The 19,669-nt window shown below is 40.0% G+C and overlaps 1 protein-coding gene across 2 annotated transcripts in view; it reads left to right on the top strand.

Moving 5' to 3' along the window:
• bet1l (Bet1 golgi vesicular membrane trafficking protein-like) overlaps positions 1-18,189 on the top strand; it is a 29,994-nt gene extending 11,805 nt beyond the window's left edge. For both annotated transcript variants that reach the window (XM_043686373.1, XM_043686374.1), the window contains exons 2-4: positions 11,113-11,204; positions 14,448-14,504; positions 17,396-18,189. In XM_043686373.1, coding sequence (XP_043542308.1) covers positions 11,113-11,204; positions 14,448-14,504; positions 17,396-17,563 — 317 coding nt within the window. In that variant the 3' untranslated portion in view covers positions 17,564-18,189. The remainder of the gene's footprint in view (positions 1-11,112; positions 11,205-14,447; positions 14,505-17,395) is intronic.
• The last annotated feature ends 1,480 nt before the right edge of the window (positions 18,190-19,669 follow it).

Genomic DNA, 19,669 nt, shown 5'->3' with positions numbered 1-19,669 from the left:
GAAATGTTTTTCTGGGCGTTGGAAAAACAATCCTGACAAGGTGACTGCGTTTGCTCTGAGCTGTTCCTCTGGATTGTTGAAGTAGGGCATACAGTCCATGATATAACCGTGGATTCTTTCAGGGAAGTCTTTGATGAGTTGTTGTGATATGACCCTCAGGAACTCCATGTATTTTAGTGTTGGCTCCTCTAAGTACTTCACAATCACTGAGACAGCCTTCGCTGAAATAATAAGAGGGATGACTGAATGCAGTGTCGAGTTGCAAGACCTAGAAACCTCTTTGCTGTTTCCATCGAGCTGCAGTAACAAGCGAACTAGATTCAAATGGATTTGTCGACACAAGCAGGATTTGGGATCTCTGGTTCCACACTTGGCTAAGCTCCCCAACACAGTAAATGCTTCAGCCCTTACTTTATCGCTGGTAAATTCAAAGAATGGTTGTACTGCAGTGAGGATTTTGATTAAAAAGGGTTTGATAGTACTGGTTTTTAACAGATTCAAGTGTTTATCCAGGCAGGAGAGGACCTCAAACATCAGCACCTCATTGTTATGTTCCCTGGATCCCATCATAGAAATGATTGAATATAGCACTTGGCGAGAGTATTTTTCAATGCATTGAGGAGCTCCAGTTGTGATGTTATCTAGCCCCTTGATACACAATAATTGGAGAACTGGAGAAGAATTAGGTAGCCATTGAAGTAATCTGTTCATCAGGGTATCAGTGAGCTGCAGCTGCAAAACCAGTGATGATCTTAAAAGCTCTCCAAAGAATGCAGCCACAGTAATTTTCTGACACTCTTGTAGGCTGGGCATGAATTCTGCTAGTTCATCTATAATCCTAGTCAAACTGGTATCAGTGTAACTGGCCATTGTTTTGACAAGCAAGACTATCCCCATTACTGATTTGTGGATATCCATCATAAGGTTCCAACCTCCATTTTCTATCAAGCAGTTTAGCACTTGTTGTTTTCCTGTCCGATCCAGCAAGTCCATTAGAGTCTCTGCACATTTCATACACATGTCCCCACTTCTTGGTGTTTGAGACTCAACTACAAATTCAAACTGCCTTGCTTCAGAATCAGGAGCAAGAACTTTAGGTAGATAAACATTAATCGAGGAATTGAGGTGGATTAATAGAGTGCTGAATAACTTTGGAAACAATTGGATTACAGCCTGTGCTGATGTAGGTGTGTTTATTATCTGGTATAAAGCACAAGTAACAGCCAGTGATTCGGCATTTGGATATAGTGTCACATTCTCATAAATGGGATAGGTTTTCTTTTCCCCAGTTGGTAACTGTTTGTTCAGTGTGTCTAAAAGTACTTGAATTGTAATTGGTGCACAATCTGTGTCCTCAGCTAGTGATCTCCATATTTCAGTGGTGTTCATATCTAAAGGGACAGGATAAGTGAGGAGACATGATACAACTGCTGCTGTGTTTTGCTTGGCTAGAATAGCAATGCTCCGCAGAACTGAAAGTTTTGCCTCTTTGCAACGAATTAACTGCAGGTGACTCCTCAACACTTCAAGTAATTCAGGTACCTGATTCTGGAGTTCATTGCCATGTTTTTTAATGATGGTTTTAATGAGGATAGCAGCTGCACTGGAACAGCTAAGCTGTTGATCATATAGTCCCTTGAAGGCCATGAGCAATAGGTTGCCCAGCTGTTCATGGGGCATACACTTTGAAATAACTTCTGTGATCTGGAAGCATGTTTGTAGGAGGACTGAAGTATCCGGATTAGCTAACGCTTGTCTGACTGATTTCAGAACCTCTAGCTGCTCTTTGTACTGATCCAGATTTGTGCCTCCATAGGATAACTGAATGCTGAAGATGGTGTACAAACAATCAATGACAATCTGCCCAATAGAAATCAACGGGTCTGCACAGCGTGGCATTATCTGTCCAATCAAACTACCCATGTTAATTAATGGAAATGTATCAAGCTTCTCCATATATTTCAGCAATACTAAAATCATGTCCATAGCTCGCTCTCGTTCATAGTCCTTTGTTGAAATGATCCATTCCTCAAATTGTTGAAACATGGCCTGAAGACCTTCAGATGACAGGTCCTGAAGTAATATTTCCTTCAGAAGTTCTTGCAAGGCAGTGATGGTTTGGATATAAAGTGTTGTACTATCTTTGCTGCTAGCCATGTCTTTGTCCTTATCTAGTTCTAAAGGGAGAATGCTGAAAGTACTAGTCAGGCAGGTATGGATTAGTTGGGAAGTTAGGATATCAGTTTGGTTTGATTCAGTGTGTAGTTGTACAAGATGTAGACAGGCGATCATGGCTAACTTTCGAACAGGACCGTGTAGCAGCTCTTGTGGTTCATCCTGTATAAGATTCTGCATGTACATGAGCAGCTCTCTCTTTCTGATAAAGTTGAAAGGAACACTCTGATAATTTGAGTGTAGTGATTTGGCTATCATTGTTACGGCCTTTATTATGCTGAGTTTTAGTGTAAGATCCCTGGGTTTGGCCTTTATTCTATTCCCACTTGTAATAAATTCACTGATAGCTGACAGAATGTGAGACTCTATTCTAGACAGTAGTTCTTCTGGTGTATAGAGTGCCATGTTCCCATAGCACAGGACTAATGTGCTCTTAGCTTGATCCAGATCCACATCAGGCTTGTCATTGTTAATATGGAAAAAACTGTTAGTACTCATAATTCTGTTAGAATTGGCAAACTCCTCCAGACTGCTGAGGGTGTCATTGAAATGGGTCATGGCACAGAAACCGATGGCAATGGCTGCCCCCTCTCTCTCTGCATTCTCATTGTGCTGCACGCTCAGTAACATTTGGTGAAGTTCCTCCTTTATATTGCGTTTGCGAACCTGACTGAGCACTATCCCAAGAGCTTTATAGAGAAAGCCCTTCTCCTGTGGAGAACGATCATGGGTGTCAATCTGTTGATACATTTCGTCACAGAGCTGACTTGTCCATTCCTCATCATCAATGATATTCAAAGTTTTTGACAGGAACAGCAATAGTTTCTCTTCCCATTCCTGTTCATGTAGACTCTCTTTTAAATGACCTTGTAATTGGTCAACTAATGCTGGGAGCTCCTCATCCCACCAGCTTGCTGTTGCTGGATGAATATTAAAATTTAGGACTTGCAGTAGTCTCAGTGCTGCAGCTGCTCTGCTTCTTCCTTGATTTGGGCAACAAGACACGAGGAGGAGCCGGGCCAGCAGTGCCTGGGCTCTAGGGACATTGGTATTCCCACTGTAAATAAGGGAAAACCTTTCACCAATATCTTGTGGTTTCTTCTTTCCCAGATGTGCTAAACAGTTACAGATTGTTGTTAGAGCTTTGGTATATTGGGTCATTGTGACACATTCCAATAAGAATGGCCAGAGAGCATCCTCCATCTTCACAGTATTTGTGATCATAAACATCACTGTTTCACACACTGTGGCCAGGTCTTCATCTGTTACTTGCTCTTCTTGATGGTTGGTTAGTTCTGAGGTGGTTGAATCAATGGAAGCAGCACACTGTCGGATGAGGAATTCTACTGTTGCCTTTCCTTCTTCTGGCTCAAGGTAACCATGCTGGGCCATGGCACATATTACTTGGGCAATTAACTTCTTCTCATGATTAGTGCAATTCATCTGGAGCATTGGTTTAATAGCAGCAACAATCTTAACTTGCTTCCTCTCTAAGTGCGAGGAGACTGAACTGATGAGATGCCTCAGCACAGTGAGCGTTCCCACTCTCATTTGTTGTTCTGTATTCTCTAACTTGAGTAAGAGGAAGTCAACTAGTGAATCTGCATAAATTGGGGCTAGAACTATGAAACAGCGAAGGATCTCTGTGTGATTCTTTGTGGTATGATGGTTATTTGCCCCTACCGAGAGGCATATCTGCTGATGGAGATTATTAAGCAGATTATCCAGCTGTGTTTTCAACCCAGGATGTCCCATCTCCATAGCAGCATCTAGCAACCGGCATAGACACTCTGTAATGGAAAAGTGCCCAGGTTGTTTCTTGTAGAGAGAGAGGATGGCTGGAATCATCTTGGGAAGTTCTTTCTCAAATTTGTCCTTGGGTAGCAGACAGCTGACGTATCCCAAAGCTTCCACTACTTGGATGTTCAGTTTAGAAGGCTCCTTCTGAAGCCACACCTTGAAGAATGTGCTATAGACAGTGCTAATCTCAGAGTAGAAAGAGTCTTTTGTCACTGTCAGGTCTGAGGCTTTCTCAGTATTTTCCAGGTAGAGCAGAATGCTCTTACTAAAACTTCCCAGTGCTGCAGCAAATACAACTTTCAACTCATCCTGTTTAACTCCGAAAAGAGCTGGAATCATTGTCCCTATAATAGATTTCAGAAAAGGCATCATGACCAGCGTGTTTTCTGCTGACATTTTGGTCAAAGTTTTCACCATGTATGCATTTGGAACATTCCCTTCCTTTAAATTCTCCATCGTCAACTGGAGAACTTGATCCATAAACCTGAAACTCATGGTAACTAGGAGATTGCTTGCAGCTTCCTGGCTGTCAGCTTGACTTCCTGTTAATTTAGTAATCCATAGTGCAGCCAATGAGAGAATGTTTTGTGCTAGGCCTTCACTAATTTGTTCAAGTGTTTTTTTGGTAATCATTGTCATGGTGTCGAAAATTACAGCCCCCTGTAGACCTGTCAATGTGCTGTGGTGAGACAGATAGTCATGACAGACAGTTAACACCATCTCTGGGTGGTGACATCCCAGAATGTATAGACTATTCAGTATTTTCTTCCGAGAATCCTCATCTTCCTCAGCAGTCATCTTTATGAGGCTCACTGAGAATAATTCCACATTGCGATGCATTTTTGAAATCTTGGCACAGACTGAAAATCAAAAAGATGGAATTGCTCAGTTCGGTATTTTAAAGCTTACTAATGTGTCCTCAGTACAGATGAGATTTGAAATACTGAACCTTTTGAAATGCTAAACCTTCTCAAACACCCAAAGCTGCTCAGTCCAGCATTTTGCTCTATGATCTATCCAATCTTCCTTGATTTGAAGAAACCTTTAATTGTGTTTTGTAGGTAATTGCCAATTAATTGTTCACTAATTTGATCTGATTTGAGATGTATTTGGAAACTGTCTCAGTTTTTGGCTAACAGTTTTTTTTCTTAATTGATTAATGATGCTACTTTGCAGTATTTTCAATCCTCCTCACAGTGGTCTTCGAAGTTTGGTCCAATTGACTCACATTTACAGATGCACATTGTGTACCACTTTGTTGTGTTTTGTCAGGAATCTGTGTTGTCATGGTTTCCTTGTGAAGCCAGATGATGTCATCCTTTGGTTGTGATGTTGATCTGGGTTGCATGCCCATTGGAGGCTAATGCTCAGTCATGAGATGCAGACTATTTGACAAGGTAGTCGACCCTACATAGAGACCCCATGTTGGATTGCAATCCTTATACATATCATGTTGTGCCTAACCCTTGAAGTATTCATACCAAAACATGACACCATGGAAGAGACAAACCTAAAGTTCCCTAAAATTCAGATGTTTGCATGGCATGGAATTAGAAATCAAAGATTTGATCTACCTGATGTTTCATATTTCTACATTCTCGCTAATAATTCCATCCCTTAGCAATGAGGGACCTTTACTTGGGTAGTAAAGTGTCAAAGACAATGGAGTTTGTTTGAAGCAAGTAAAGTACTTTGGCTGAAGCATTGTAAGTGGCTGTATAAATGTAAGTCTTTCTTTTGTATTAGTGGGCTGTGAAACAAGAGATTCCACTTTACACAATAAACTGGACATTCTGATGTAGCAGCAACGTCTGATATGCTGATACAGTTCAATCCCTGGAAACATATAAAATGATAGAAACGGTCCACTCCAATTCTCATCTGTTTGAATATTACATCACAATTTTGTCTCAGTCTCCACATTTATAAGAACATAAGTGGGAGCAGGAAATTCAACCCCACAAAACTTCAAAGCCATTCAATACAATCACTCTACTTCCCTGCCTGCTATCCATTAAACCCATTACTAATTACAAATTAAAAATCTGTGTATCTCTTTAAATGTACTCAGTGTCCTGGCATCCAGTGCATTCTGGGGTAGTGCATTCCACAGATTCACGACCCCATTGAGAGAAATAATTTCTCCTCATATTGGTTTTAAATCTGCTACCTTAACAATGACCTCCATTCTAGATTGCCACACGAGGAAACATCTTTACAAGCCAACTTTGTCAGTCCTTTTAGCATCTTCTATGCTTCAATTAGATCTCTTCTCACTTTTCTAAACTGTAGAGAGTATAGGCCTAAGCTGCTTTCTCTCTCATAAGCCTCATCTGAACTATCTCCAATGTAACTCCATCTCTCTTCAAGTAAGCAGACCAAAACTGGATGCAGTCTCCAGGTGCTGTCTCACTAATTTCTTGTACAATTGCAGCAACCTACTTTTACATGCTCTTCCTTTAGCAATAGTGGAAAATTCCTTTTGCCTTCCTTACTACCTGCTGTGCCTACGTATTAATTTTCTTCGATTCATGCATAAGGTCAGTGAGAACCATCTGCACTGAAGCTTCTCTCAATTTAAATAATAAATTGCCTTTCTATTCCCTGTATTCTTGACACATAAATCTTACAGACTTTTCATGTGAATATAATGCAGTTTTCTTGACTAAAATGTTTCTTGAGATTTGAACTCATTCCTATCTGTTGAGGTGAGCTACATTTCTGAAATAAATTCACTTGTTCCATAATGCCTCTGAAAGTAGCATCGTGTTACCTGATCCCTCTGAGATTCAGGAATAGCTGATTAATAGTAATTTTATCTTAAGTTTGTTTCCTTTGCCTGAATTCACTTTTCTTTGAAATTCCTATCTCCTCGTCACCACCTTCAGGCTCTGCTTTGTTCATTTTAACATCTAAGCTCCACCTGTGTTCTCCTCACTATTGTCCATGTGATAATTCAAGGATGTAAATGTGTCCAATCTTATGTCAGTAAAGTGAAGGTGATTGAGCCAAAGACACTATCTTCTCATCTTGAACTGAACAATAATGTTGCTTTGTGATTTTGCTGTTGCACAGTTAATAGTTTTCATTAATAAAGGGCTATTCCATTTAGTGTGGTCAATGAAACATTAACCATGTGTAACTTTTAAATGTCAATCTCAGTTGGATGACATGAGCAGTACAGCAATTTATTTAAATGCTCTCTTTTGTTGGCATGATTAATGCATGAGTACAGCTACACTAATTTGTCAGTATCTTGCTTAAGCATCTATTTATATGCAAGGAGGTTCAGCAGTATTAGAGCACATGACTTAATATACTATAATCTACAGAACTATGGACATATACTGAAAAGTGAGATAAAGCTGGGTGGCTCATTTTCTTTGTACCACAGACTTGATAGACCAAGTAACTTCTTTCTGTATGATTCTATGACTTCGGAGCAGGAGTAGACCTCTTTCACTTAATAAGATGGTGGCTGATCTGATTGTGGTCTCAATTCCACTTTCCTGTCTGTCCCTTCGTAAACCTTGACTCCTTTATCTATCTAAGGTCTATCTAATGCAGCATTGAATAAGTTTACTGATCCTGGCGAAAAGAATGCCAGAAGCTAATGACTTTCTGATGGTAAAAGATTTTCCTCATCTTCATCTTAACAGCAAGACACTTATTTTTAAACAGTGTTCCCTGGTTTTACTGTCTCCTGGTACCTATTCTATCAACTTCTCTTTTATGTTCAGTAATTTTTAAAAAGGTCTTTCAGTCATGGGATGTGGGTGTCACTGGCTAGACCATTGCCTATAATATAACCATAATAATCGAACTGAGTAATTTGAGACGTGACGTGGTAAATGTAGAGAACCTAGGAAGAAAAGATGCCTTTGAACTTATTTTTTCCACTGCTAATGTTTAGTCTGCTGTAATCTCATTAATAAAGGTTGATCACTGTGATTAGTCAATAACTGTAATAGTTAGATGATAAGACTGTATCAGTGTAGATGGTGAACTGGGTGGACCCTGGAATTTTTTTGATCTGGCAATTCCCAAGAACATAGAAGCTAAAGTCAACTATTTAGTTTAAAAGGACACAATATAATTGAAGTTTACGGATTGAATAGTAAATCAGAACTTGGTCAATTAGGTTTCTTTGCCTTGTTCTCCATTGTGGACTATAGAGAAAACTAAGACTGAATGTGGTAGAAAGGGCTACAGCAGTGTGAATGGCTACTTTTCTAGTCCTGGATGATTCTAAATTCTTTTCTATCATTTTGAAGTTTGACAAGCTGCATTAAAACACTTTCTTAAGAAGATACTAATTTCCTTATAGACTATTTGTTTTCTGAGGTAATCATACTCGTGATTTGCAGCTGTTTCCTCCTTATACAGTCATAATTATACAGCATGGAAACAGACCCTTTAGTCCAACTTGTCTGCGCCAAAATATTCTAAACTGATATAGTCCCATTTGCTAACATTTGGCCCATATTCCTTTAAATCCTTCCTATCGTACCTATGTCCACCACCACCACCACCTCACACAGTTTGTTCCATACATGCACTACCCTCTGTGTGAAAATGTTGCCCCTCAGGTCCCTTTTAAATCTTTCCCCTCTCCCCATAAACCTATGTCATGTAGTTTTGGATTCCCCTACCCTGGGAAAAAGACCTTGGCTATTCAACCTATCTATACCCCTCATGATTTTATAAACATTTTTAAGCTCACCCCGCTGTAATAAGGTGTTGTTCCATCCTGCAGAAAGAAAATCAGAAGATGCAGTTATAACAATTTTTTGGACAATATGTTGGTCATTGCCCTATGGTGGGTCAGTTGTTAATCTCATTGCACTGTATCCCACTCAGTGCGCACCAAGAGAGCAGATTTTGGTTCATGCAGATTTGATTTTCATATTGCTGTTGTCTCCTTGCTATAAACACTTTCTATGTAAGTTGAATTGCAACTTGTATGCAAGCATTGGTATTTAATAGTATCATACAAAACAGAAGTGCCTACGATCATACCAGTCTGAAGACACCCAATCTCATCTGCTCTTGGACTCTATGCAGGCCGGGTTTCTATTTGGATGGGTGACCACTTGGAAACAACAGGGGCAATACGATTTGGGGTCTTGTGAAGCATTGGTAATGTCCCTACTTTGGACCAGAAGGTCTATGTTCCAAGTCCCCTCCAGAGCTGTGTCACAACATGTCTGAATAAGTTGATTAAAAATATCTACAAAACAGAAGAAGGTTATTTACATTGTGGCACCCACTCTTGTCAAAATTAAGATGAACAAGGCAACAATCCTGCTCTTTGTCTGTAGTTGAGAAAGTGAGAAATCCCCTTGGCCATCATTACTAGAATCCCTAATGTTTTTCTTTGTTCCAGTTTCTTTAAAAATGTAATTCAGCTGAGATTAATGTTATGGCATGGATTGTTCTGATTATCATTGTTAGCTTCTGTATCATTAACCAGATCTCTTGTTTAACATTATTTTTGCTAATTATTCACTTGGATATTTTTTAAGTAATGAACCTATTGAGAATTGCATGTATTCAGATATCCATTAATGGTGACTTAATAGATGGATAATGAAGTACTTTTTTATCCATCAAGGAACCTTAAGAGGACATGCTGATAGGATGAGATAATGTAAAGTGAGAAAAGGTTCATATGGAGCATGAATACAGGTACAGATCAGTGGCATTAGACATGTGTATTGACTGTATATTGTATGTAATTAATAAGTGATACAAGATTTGAAATAGAAATTGCCATGCTGGGAGCTACTTGTGTAGACTTCCAGCATGTTAAAGTAATAAATTGGTAAAACATAGCTACCATTTAGTGGAAAAGCAGTCTGAATATACAATGCATGATTAGTAAGTTTGCTGATGACACTAAAATAGGCGGTATCATGGACAGTGCTGTAATTTCTGAGGAAGGTTATCAGAAATTACAGCAGGACCATGATCAACTGGGGAAGGGGGCCAAGAAATGGCAAATGGTGCTTAATATAGATAAGTGTGAAGTCTTGCATTTTGGAAAGCCAAATCAAGCTAGGAGTTTCATGGTGAATGGTAGGGCCTTAAGGAATGTAGTGGAACAGAGGGATCTCCGAGTTCAGGTTCACAGTTCTCTAAAAGTGGAGTCACAGGCAGACAGGACAGTGAAGAAGGCTTTTGGCACACTGGCCTTCATCAATCAGGGTATTGAGTATAGAAGTTGGGAAGTTATGTTGCAGTTATACAGGATGTTGGTGAGGCTGCTCTTGGAGTATTGTGTTCTGTTTTGGTGTCTTTGTTATAGGAAGGATGTTATTAAACTGGAAAGAGTGCAGAAGAAATTTACAAGCATGTTGCCAGGACTGAATGGTCTGTGTCATAGGGAGAGGTTGGACAAGCTAGGACGTTTTCTTTAGAGTATAGGCGACTGAGGGGGGACCTTTATAGAGGTGTATAAGATCATGGATAGGGTGAATTCACTCAGCTTTTTTCCCAATCGAGAGGAATCTAGGACAACAGGGCATGAATTTAAGAGTAGAGGGGGAAAAAATAAAAGAGAACCTGAGGATACTATGTGTATGGAATAAGCTGCCAGCAGAAGTGTTTGAGATGGGTACATTAGCACCATTTAAAAGGCATTTGAACAAATACATGGCTAGGAAAGGATTAGAAGGATATAGGCCAAGTTCAGAGAAATGGAGTTAGCGTGTGTGGGTGTTTTGGTTGACATGGACCAATTTGGGTGAAAGGACCTGTCTCTGTGCTGTAGGACTCTATGATTCTATGAATTACCTACACCAAAGCAGGAAATGAGCAGTTTCCTGTTTTGTATGATTCTAATAAACGCCAGCTGAGATATAACTTTCCTCTCCTCAGGACATCCGAAATTGCTTTACAGCCAATAAATTACTTCAAAAGATGGTCAGTGTTTGCAGCAAGCCTTGCAATCCATTAACGCAGCAAGGTAATAGGAGAAGAAGTGAGAAAAATGACTGACTGTGGTTGAAGGATCAGTGTTAACTTGGGGTCAACATTGAGGGTTCAGGGTAACCTGGGACTCCAAATTCCATCTTCCATCTACAGTCTGTATTTGTATGTTTGCCATTTATATGTTTATTTCTTCGTTTCTTCCAGGCCTCGGTTCAGGTGCAGTGGACCAAATGCTTGATGCAGAAAACAAACGAATGACCGATAATTTGTCCAGTAAGGTGTCCCGGCTCAAATCGGTTTGTCACATTTTAATTTCTAATGTTTTTAATCCCTCATCTAGAAATCATCAGTGATATTGAATTGCTGCTCTTCCCTTGCAGTCTAGGTCTCACGAACCGGCATCAGTTTTAAGAGTAGAGGGGAAAGGTCTTGATATGAAATTGTGATGCTAAAAGAGCAAACTTTTGTTTGGTGGAGTTCCTTCCAGACCTGTTTTTAAAATGCTGCAGTATGATAATTCAGAAAACTCATGAATTTCAATTGAGAAAACTAATGAGTGTCTGGGAACAAGATTAGTTAACTCTTCTAAAACCTGTAATAACGATTATTCATAAATTTATTTGATTAAGAAACAATGTGTTTGAGTATAGAGTCTAACTGATGAATTCTGTTGTTTTAATGGATGTATGTTCAGCCAAAAGAGAGAGTTTACAGGCTAGGTTGATGACATTCCATGTGTGATGTTGGGTTGGGTCTCATTTCAAAATACTGTATATAAAGTCACTGTTGGGGAGATGGATGAAAAATTTAGCTTTGTGTCCTGTTAATCTGTCATGAAAACATTTTGTCCTCCTCAGATGTCAACCTCCTGCTTAATGGAAACCTCCTGTGTCTGAGTCTGTCCAAAGTTATTTTCCCATGTCTTGGTATCCAACCTGCAAGTTTTGAGATTCACTTTCATATGACAGGGCGACCCCCGTATCCACGGGCCTGGTTACCACGGTTTCTGTTACCCATGGTTTACCGCGGCCCGAACATATAAAAGAGAACATACCAGAATCATGCACCAGAAGACATTTCCCATTTAAATGAATGGGTTCGCACCTGTCCACGGTTTTGAGCATCTGCAGTAGGTATTGGGATGTCTTCCTCGTGGGTATGGGGTGGGGAGCACTACTGTAGTTCATTATCTCAATTTTGGGATATCCTGTGATGTGGGTTCTCATACTTAGCTTTCTGTAGAGTACTGTCTTGGTATGTAGGAATCTTGCATTTGAAACAGCTGACCAACGCAATGAAGCTGTGCTCTGATAAGCATGCTTTTGATGCCAGGTACACAGCAATTTGTAAGAATATTTTGTTGGAGTTTTGTCCAGCTCCCTGATATTGTGGATATGTTTTGGACAGTGAAGATGGAGAGCTTCTAGCTACTAATATATTAGTAATGAATACAACAGTTTCAGCTCCTTGACCATACAATTTATATTTTTGTCCGTAGATTCTCTGGAATGTTCATTTCAACAACAAGATAATTGGGAATCATTTAAAGATATGATTCTAAAACTTACTTCTGAGGTGTAGTCCACCTGTTCAATTCATATGCAAGAAAGATTAGTTCACAGGGAGAATTTAATATGTTAGAAAATGTAACAATGACATTTATTTATTTTGCAGCTGGTAACAATTTCCTATGTTCAAAGCAGTTTACAAAGATTGGAGGAAACTACATGCAAATATAAAGGCAAAGAGACTAGAACAGGGGCATCAACAGACAAGTCATTGTTGGTGGGTGGCCTTAACATTGGATAAGGAGAAGGAAGAGTTTAAGGAGCAGGGCCTTGTGGATGGGTATTTGGAAAGGGGTGGAGGTAGGTTTTGGCAGGATATAGGACCTAGCAAAGATAGATCTGAAGAGGGAAAGCCGGCTGGCAGAGCATTGCAATGGTCAAGTGTGGGGATGATAGACATGGAAGGGTTTGAATAGATGATGGGTTGAGTTAGAGATATGGTTGTGGTGAAGGGATAAAAGGTGAATAACCTTTTCAAAGATTTTCATTTCAAACATGTTGTGGAAGTGAGGTCACTCTAGTCTGAGGGCCTTGGATATTTTCTAATCAACCTGTTCACAGATGTTATGACATACATTTGGAGCAGGTGGGACTTGAACCCAGGCATTCTCACTCAGAGATAAGGACACTACCACTGCAACATAAGAGCTCTGTAGTAATTAAATTTAATGTACGTGATCAGCCGTGATCTTATTAAATAGCAGAGCAGCCTGGAGAGACATTATGGTCCACTGTGCTCACATGTCTTGTGTTCAGTGGTTGTTGATGTGGTTACACATATAGATTATTTTGTGCTGGAGAGGATATGGATGTTAGAAACACAGCTCATGATTGGTTATTTAATGTTGCCTCCACTTCAGCCTGAAACGGTAGCTGGAATCCGATAGCAGGGTATAAACTGATGTGTACTGAAAATAATTTTACTTTTTCCTAGGATTTAATTAGAATTTGGTGTTTATGCAAGGCTGGATGTTAGACAAATAATCTGACAATACTATTGAAATTGAGCTATGTCTAAGGATGATGTACACAATGGGCAACATCACATGAAGGAGTGATAGATTATGGAGGTGGGTCTCCCATAACTAGTAAAATAAAGTGATTGCTTAACATGCTGTGGCTATGATGGAAGGTGTAAGGTGACAGTCCCTAGTACCTGGATATCAGGATTGGTACTCTGGGATGTTTGTGTGGTAAAACTTGTTGAAAGCTACAGAGAGGCTAAGGAATGATACATCCCAGTCAGAGAAGGTTGTTTGTGACTTTGAGGGTAAAAGCGACAGTTTTGAGCAAAATCTTGCAGATGGCAAATAAAAGACAGACTTGCTTTTCTAAGATGCCTTGCTCAACTTCATATAGTCTCAAACTACTTTACAGTTAAAGAAATACTTTTGAGGTTTTGTCACTGTCACGTTCAACTACTGTCCTAATAATATGGTACTTCCTCAATACTGCCTCTCCAATCCTCCTGCACACCCTCTGTACTGTCACCAACAGTGGAGTGTTCTGTTCAACAATAGTACAGCACTCTAGCCAGTCCACCTCTCTGACTGTGTAATAATTCCTCAGTGTTGCCTCTTTGAAAATGTGATACTTCCTCAGTAATGATTATCGAAAGATGTGCCACTGCCTTCAAATCTGCCCATCCAATTGTACAGCTTTGCGTAAGTATTAACTGTCCAACAGTGCAACATTCCCTCAATACAGACCTTCTGTCAGTGCAGTGCACCCTCTCGGAAGTCACACCAGTACAAATAGATTTTGTGTTTATGTCTTCCTGAGGCTTGAACTCAGAAACCTCTGACTACGAAGAAAGAGTACAATCTCTGAATCCAGCTGACTCATGTTGCACATTCTAATTTTCAGTGACTGTGTTTCTAGCATTAGATTTTATGATTCCCCTGTAGCGGTGGTCCATGTCAGATGATTTGTTTGTACCTTGTTAATTTAATCAATTCTCTGTTCAAGCAGATTGCTCTGGATATTGACCAGGAAGCTAGTGACCAGAATAGATATTTGGATGGCATGGTGAGTCCACACAAGCTTCAATGATTATTTTTAAAATGGAGAAAACAGTGTTTTATTGAGATTATCTGACTAAATACTAAGTTGAGAAACTACTGGCAATTCTGTAGAGCTACGACAACAGTTGTACAGTAGGGAGAGTCTAAGTGTAGGCAAGCAGTAGTGATAGGGACTCTATTGTTAAGGTGGTGGAGGGTGAACTCACAGCAGTAGATCAGCATGCAGTGTGATTGAAGAGAAGAGGGGAGTTAACTCATGTCTAGTAGGAGGAACAGGCAGTGCCAGGTTATTGAACAGAGTGGGACTAGTGGTCTGAAGTATATTTATTTTAATGCACAGGTATAACGGATAAGGCAGATGAGCTTGCAGTCTAGGTTAATACAATGGATTAGAATATGGTAGCCAGTACAGAAACTTCTTTGAGAAAAGAGCAGGATTGGCAGCTCAGCGTTCCAGGGTTTAGATGTTGCTGTCAGGATAGAGAGGATGTAAAAGGAAGTTGGGGAGTTGCATCACTGATTTAAGGAGAATCAGTGAGGACATCTTGAAGGGCCCAACCAGCAACGCCAGATGTGTAGAATTTAGGAATGTGAAAGGTGCAGTCACTATGCGAGGATTATATTATAGGCTTCCCAATAGCCAGGGGAAAGTAGAAGAACAGATATATAAGCAGATCATGGAAAGATGTAAAAGAAAAACTCGGTTGTTGTTGTAGTGGGTGATTTTTAACTTCTCTAATATTCACTGGGACTCCCTTAGTGCTAGGGGCTTAGATGGGGCAGAATTTGTTAGGTGCATCCAGGAAGGGTTCATGAAACAATAAGTCCAACTAGGGAAGGGGTTATGTTAACCTTGAATTGGGGAATGAGTCTGGTCACGTAATCAACTTTTCCATGCGACAGCATTTTGGGAGCAATCATCATAATTCCATAAGTTTTAAGGTCGTAATGGAAAAGGATAAAACTGGTCCTTGGATAAAAGTGGTAAATTGGGGAAAGACTACAACAGTATTAGGCAAGAACTGGAATAGTTGAATTGGGGCAGCTATTTGAAGATAAATCTACATCTGATGTGAAGAATTTTAAAACCCAGTTGACCAGACTTCAGGGCCAGTATGTTCCTTTGAGGATGAAAGATAAGGATGGCAAGGTTCAGAAATCTTGGATGACAAGAAATGTTGTAAGTTTTTAGACAAAAAAAAAGCATTGCAAGTTTTAAGAAACAAAAACAAGTAGCCTTTGTGAAGTGTAAGGGGCCATGAATGTTCTTGGCAAGTACATTTCAAGAGAATCCAAGGCATTTTATGCATAGATTAAGAGCAAGAGATTAAGTTGGCAAGTTGGACACAAAATTTGCATGGCCATTGAAGTCAGAGGATCATTGTGAAGGGATGTTTTTCTGAATGGAGGTCTAAGACCGGTGGTGTTCCACAAGGAGCAGTGCTGGGACTTCTGTTGTTTGTAATATGACTTGGATCCAAATGTAGATAATTTAATTAATACATGTGCAGATAACAAGAAAATTGCTGGTGTTGTGGATAGTGAGGAAGGATATCAAAGGATGCAGCAAGATGCAGATCAGCTGGAAGGTTGGGCAGAGAAATAGCAGTTGGAGTTTAACCTGGACAAGGTGAGGTGATGCAAGAGGAAAGTATACTGTAAATTATCGGACCTTCAGAAGCATTGATAGACAGAGGGATCTTTGGTTCCAGGTCCATTGCTGTCTGAAAGTGGCAACACAAGTGGATAAGTTGGTGAAGAAGGTAGATAGTATGCTTGGCTTCATTGGTCAGGGCATTGAGCATAAAAGTTGGCAAGTCATGTGGCAACTATACAAGACTTTTTATTCAGGCCACATTTGGGAGTACTATTTGCAATTCTGGTCATTGCTATACAAGGATGTGGAGGTTTTGGAAAGGATGCAGAAGAAGTTTGCCGGAATATTGCCTGCATTGGCGTGTATTAACTCTAAGGAGAGGTTGGGTAAACTTGGATTGTTTTCTCTGCAGCATTGGAGTCTGAGGGGTGACCTGATAGAAGAATATAAAATTTATGAGAGGCATGTATAGGGTGGATAGTCAGAGTCTCTTTCCCATGGTGGAAATACCAAATACTCAGGGGCATATGTTTAAGGTGAGAGGGGACAAGTTGAAAGGAGATGGGCAAGGAGCATTTTTTACACAGAGTATTAGGTGCCAAGAGTAAACTGCCATAGTGGGGTGGTAGAAGCAAAAATGTTAGCAAAGTTTAAGAGGCATTTAGACAGACACATGAACAGGCAGAGAATAGAGGGATATGAACTATGTGGAGGCAGATGGAATTAGTTTAGATTGGCATCAGAGATGGCATAGATATGATGGACCAAAGGGCCTGGAATGTCTGAACAGAAACTGTAAAAGAAGCTGAATCCAGCATAGGTTGCAAATGTGATGTGAAAAATATTTGGAAAAGAATGTCTTCAAAAGTTATTGGAATAGTTACAGGAAGATAGGAATGCAATTTATCCCTTGGACTGTGTTGCCCGAAACGTCGATTCTCCTTCTCCTTTGATGCTGCCTGACCTGCTGCGCTTTTCCAGCAACACATTTTTAAGCTCTGATCCCCAGCATCTGCAGTCCTCACTTTTTCTCCCTGTGTTGTAATAACTTGAGAAGGTGCTCAGTAGTATGGAGCACCACTGCCCTTTGGTACTGTTAGTTAAAGAGAGAGTGGAGAAACCAAGCTGAGAGAGCGAAAGATGAGAAGCCAGAAAAGAGTTAGACATCAAAAGGGACTGGGATGTGTTCACTGAAGCTTCAAATATCAGACCATTGTTCCAATCTAGATTTAATTGGAGTTAATTAGGTGTGAGAGGTTTATTTTTTAAATCTTGAAGTTTTTTTTATTGTGTGGCAGGATTCTGACTTTTTGAGTGCTACTGGACTTTTGACAGGAAGTGTGAAGAGATTTTCCTCGATGGTGAAATCTGGTCGGGACAACAAGAAACTGTTGTGTTATATGTCTATTGGGCTGGTCCTTCTTTTCTTCATCCTGTACTTCCTTATCATGAGAATTCAGACTTGATCTTTTTACAGTCGGACAGTGTGATGAGGAATAGATCCAGTGACCAGAGAATATTTGCCAAACTTCCTTTGGATACTGCTAAAAAGGCTGACTGCCCTTCCTTTTGCACCAAAGTTTCTTCACAAAACAAGATTTCAAGAGGTTCCCTCGATCAGTCTGGGAATGAAGATGAGCTTTCAGGGAGAGATGAGAGAACATGATTTTATATGACACTATAGTGCTTGTGACATGAAATTCATAGTGCACACTGATGTACAGTGCAAAAACTTGATTAACTTTCACTGAGAATGCAAACATAAAACTGGATCAGAGCCCCATTTCTCACTTGAAGCGAGGAGAATAAATTGGGGCCTCCATACAACCCAAATAAAACTAATTTTTAAAAATTATTAAGAAAAGGATGTTTTAGATTTATTGCTTCATGACATAATTTAAATATTGCAAAGGATGTTTTGTATGATTAATTCCAAAGATGATGATCCTTTATTGACTTAATCTTTGATTTTGAGGATTTATTTTTCAAAATTTTTTTTTGCTAAATATGTAGTCGTGAAGTATGTAAATTGTTAGTGTTGCTTTCATCTTTCTCAGAATAAATATTGATCACCCAAAATGTTTTAAACTTGTGATTGTGTGTATAGTTTATTTTATATCTAGTTTACCCACCCACCCTCAGTTACTTACAATGGCAACCGTGACCTTGTTGAGCCCATTCTCACTCAGCCATATATGAAGTGGCTTTGTTACATTCTTTCTATTGAATTCTTGTCCTTCCTTGAGATTGGAGGCCAAAAATGTACACATTACACCAGGTGTTCTCTGACTAATGTAGAATACAATTGCTGTAAGATTTCCACGTGTTGAAGTGGCAGGCAAAAAAGACCGTGAGCTTCCAGATGCCTACCACTTCAACACACCACCTTGTTTCCTGACCATCTCTGTCTTGGGCTTGCTGCAGTGCTCAGGCGAAGGCTGGAGAAACAGCACCTCATTTTCCAGCCTTCTGGACTCAATATCAAGTTCAATAATTTTAGGGCTTCAGGCACTTTCTCACATGTCCTTACGCCAACCCCACACACCAGGCCTTGTTATTATATGGCCTGCTATTACATACAATCCATTGTTAACCACTAATCGTCCCAATTAGTAGCTATTCATTCTCCAACTGTTCTCACTCCTTGGGCTCTAACTCCACATATCATTTACTCCTTACCCCGCTCCCCCTACCCTATCTACTTCATAAAACAACAACTTTTCCTAGCTACCATTAATTTTGAGAAAGGTTCACTGGACCTGAAATATTAACTCTGATTTCCCTCCACAGATGCTACCAGACCAGCTAAGCTTTTCCAACAATTTCTGTTTTTATTGCTTTAAATATTTGTCATTGTTTAATGACAAATTGGGGGTGGGGGGGTGGGGGAATTGGGAATTGGTTCCAGCAAGACTGGAAAAGATCTTATGGTCAAGCTGGGGCTAGATGTTGTATGGTAACTGGGAAATCATGGAGGAGATGTCAGAGTGGTCAGAGTTTGAATTAGAGTCATAGAGCTGTATGGCATTGAAACAGACCGTTTGGTCCAACTCATTCATGCCGGCCAGATATTCTAAATTAATCTAGTCCCATTTGCCCATATTCCTCGCAACCCTTCCTATTCATATGCCCATCCAGACACCTTTTAAATGTTATAATTGGACAGCCTCCACCACTTCCTCTGGCAGCTCATTCTATTCATGCATTACCCACTGTGTGAAAAGTTGCCCTTAGGTCCCTTTTGAATCTTTCCCCTATCTCCTTAAATCTATGCCATCTCGCTTTGGACTCCCCCCACACCCCCACCCCAGGGAAAAGACCTTGGTTATTCACCCTATCCATGCTCTCCGTGATTTTATAAATCTCTATTAGGTCACCCCTCAGCCTCCGACGCTCCAGGGAAAATAGCTTCAGCCTATTCAGCATCTCCCTCTAGCTCAAATCCCCCAACCCTGACAACATCCTTTTTAAATCTTTTCTGAACGCTTTCAATTTTCACAACATCTTATTGCAGGGAGACCAGAATTTCATGCAGTATTTCAAAAGTAGCCTAACCAATGTCCTGTACCGCC

Source organism: Chiloscyllium plagiosum, unplaced genomic scaffold, assembly GCF_004010195.1.
Source record: "Chiloscyllium plagiosum isolate BGI_BamShark_2017 unplaced genomic scaffold, ASM401019v2 scaf_11584, whole genome shotgun sequence".
Classification (NCBI taxonomy): Eukaryota; Metazoa; Chordata; class Chondrichthyes; order Orectolobiformes; family Hemiscylliidae; genus Chiloscyllium; species Chiloscyllium plagiosum.
Note: the sequence above shows the minus strand (reverse complement) of the source record. Positions and strands in the feature narration are given on the sequence as shown.